Below are 1,716 nucleotides of genomic sequence, written 5' to 3' on the forward strand. Positions count from 1 at the left end.
TGAAATATCACATCTTTTGATATATAAAGATGATCATTAGAAGGATCAACTAATCTATAATTAGTAAAGTCATCATAGCCTGTAAATATAAGCTCCTGTGATCATGAAGCCATCTTCATATTTGACTTAGGCACTATTTTTAAATAACTCTTCACTCTCATCAATAAATCCTGTGTGCAGAGAGCAGGGCCTTGAGTCAAGCTTCATATGAGATAACTGACTTTGAATCCAGATTCTCTACACCATTATAGAGCTTGATTAATGTTGACATAAAGTTAAGCATTTCAGTTATCACAATTACTACCTCACCTCATATCTGGAGAGAGGAGAAGGAATTTATTAATAATGTTAAAGCTTTTTTAATAATTAAGTCAACAGAATGTTTGAATATATCATCTTGCTGTGAAGTGTGAGGTGAGATTGATTCTCATTTAATACTCTCACTCATCATATAAGTAGTTGCAGTGTTTATATTTAACTCATCATAGTCAGAGTGAATAATCATAATATTATAATTAAGTAGATTCTTCATAAATTGATTGAAGATTCATATATATTTAAGAGTCTTATTGCAGCACTTCAATAGAAATGTTTACTACATTCATGTGGCATCATCAGTGATCATCATCACAAGCTTCTTATCTGTATAAGATGATGTATCTTCTTCATTACTAAGCATTTTTCCACCTTCAAATAGGTTTACTCAGATCTTAAGACCTTTGCAGATGGCATAGTGTAGTGAAGCATTTTTATAACTTGCATGTTTATGCTTAGCTTTAATATATGTGGTGCAAAATGAGAGCTTCTTTGAGTCAATGATGATGATTTCAAAACAGAGCTCCTGTGATATTTTAATTAAATTCTTCTCATCAATATAACTCAATTATCAGTATTATTTGTCAATTGATAGCTACTTCAGTATAATGGCAGATAGTTAGATTGATAAGAATATAATGAAAATATCAGTATTCAGATCCTTCAGATTAATTAACTGCTTCACATCATCATAATTGAAAAGACTCAGTGATGCAATATTCAGATCATAATCTGTTAAAATCATCTTGAGCTTCAAAACTATTAAGTATGCCAGTGATTCAACCTCCAGATCATTCATAATACCTTTAAACATAGAAGAGGTGTCAGATAGAACATATATATTATTGGAATTCAAATTTGCATAGAATATGTCATTTCCTGTAGATGCTATTATCTCAAAGTAATTTCCAGTGTGGACCTGCAGATCATAGTGAATATAGCCCTGGCACTTCAATAGGCCAGTAGATATGAGGTTGGCAGATAAGCCTGGCACTAAATAGATATGATTGAATTCAATTAATCTTTCCCCAACTGGGATAGAGGTAATCTCAATTCCTTGAACCTTTAAAATAGCCTTATTAGCTACTTGAATCATAGGGCTGCTAACTTCCATTATTTGAGAAAATCATAATTGATCACATACAATATGACATCTAGCCTCACTATCCCATATGATAAATAGATTGGCAATTAATTTGACAGAGTACATAGACACCTCAATGACCTGTACTAGATTTGCCATTTGAAATATCTCAGAGCTGTCATTTGCAGTTGACAGGGTCTTTTTGTCCTCACTACTCTTTTTATTATTATATTTCTCTATTCTTGCTGTATTGACAGTCCTTCATTCTTCAAGAGTGCTATCTGAATTGACTGCTCAGCAGAGCTCATCATGACAAT

The 1,716-nt window shown here is 32.2% G+C and overlaps 1 protein-coding gene across 1 annotated transcript; it reads right to left on the reverse strand.

Moving 5' to 3' along the window:
* Nucleotides 1-934: 934 nt before the first annotated feature.
* On the reverse strand, nt 935-1,429 carry PAAG_11448 (hypothetical protein; the record flags this gene model as incomplete). The annotated part of the gene is made up of 1 exon (XM_015847098.1): nt 935-1,429. The coding sequence occupies one exon, from the start codon at nt 1,427-1,429 to the stop codon at nt 935-937; it is 495 nt and encodes a 164-aa protein (XP_015703230.1).
* Nucleotides 1,430-1,716: the final 287 nt, after the last annotated feature.

Source organism: Paracoccidioides lutzii, assembly GCF_000150705.2.
Source record: "Paracoccidioides lutzii Pb01 unplaced genomic scaffold supercont2.5, whole genome shotgun sequence".
In the NCBI taxonomy this organism is placed as follows: domain Eukaryota; kingdom Fungi; phylum Ascomycota; class Eurotiomycetes; order Onygenales; family Ajellomycetaceae; genus Paracoccidioides; species Paracoccidioides lutzii.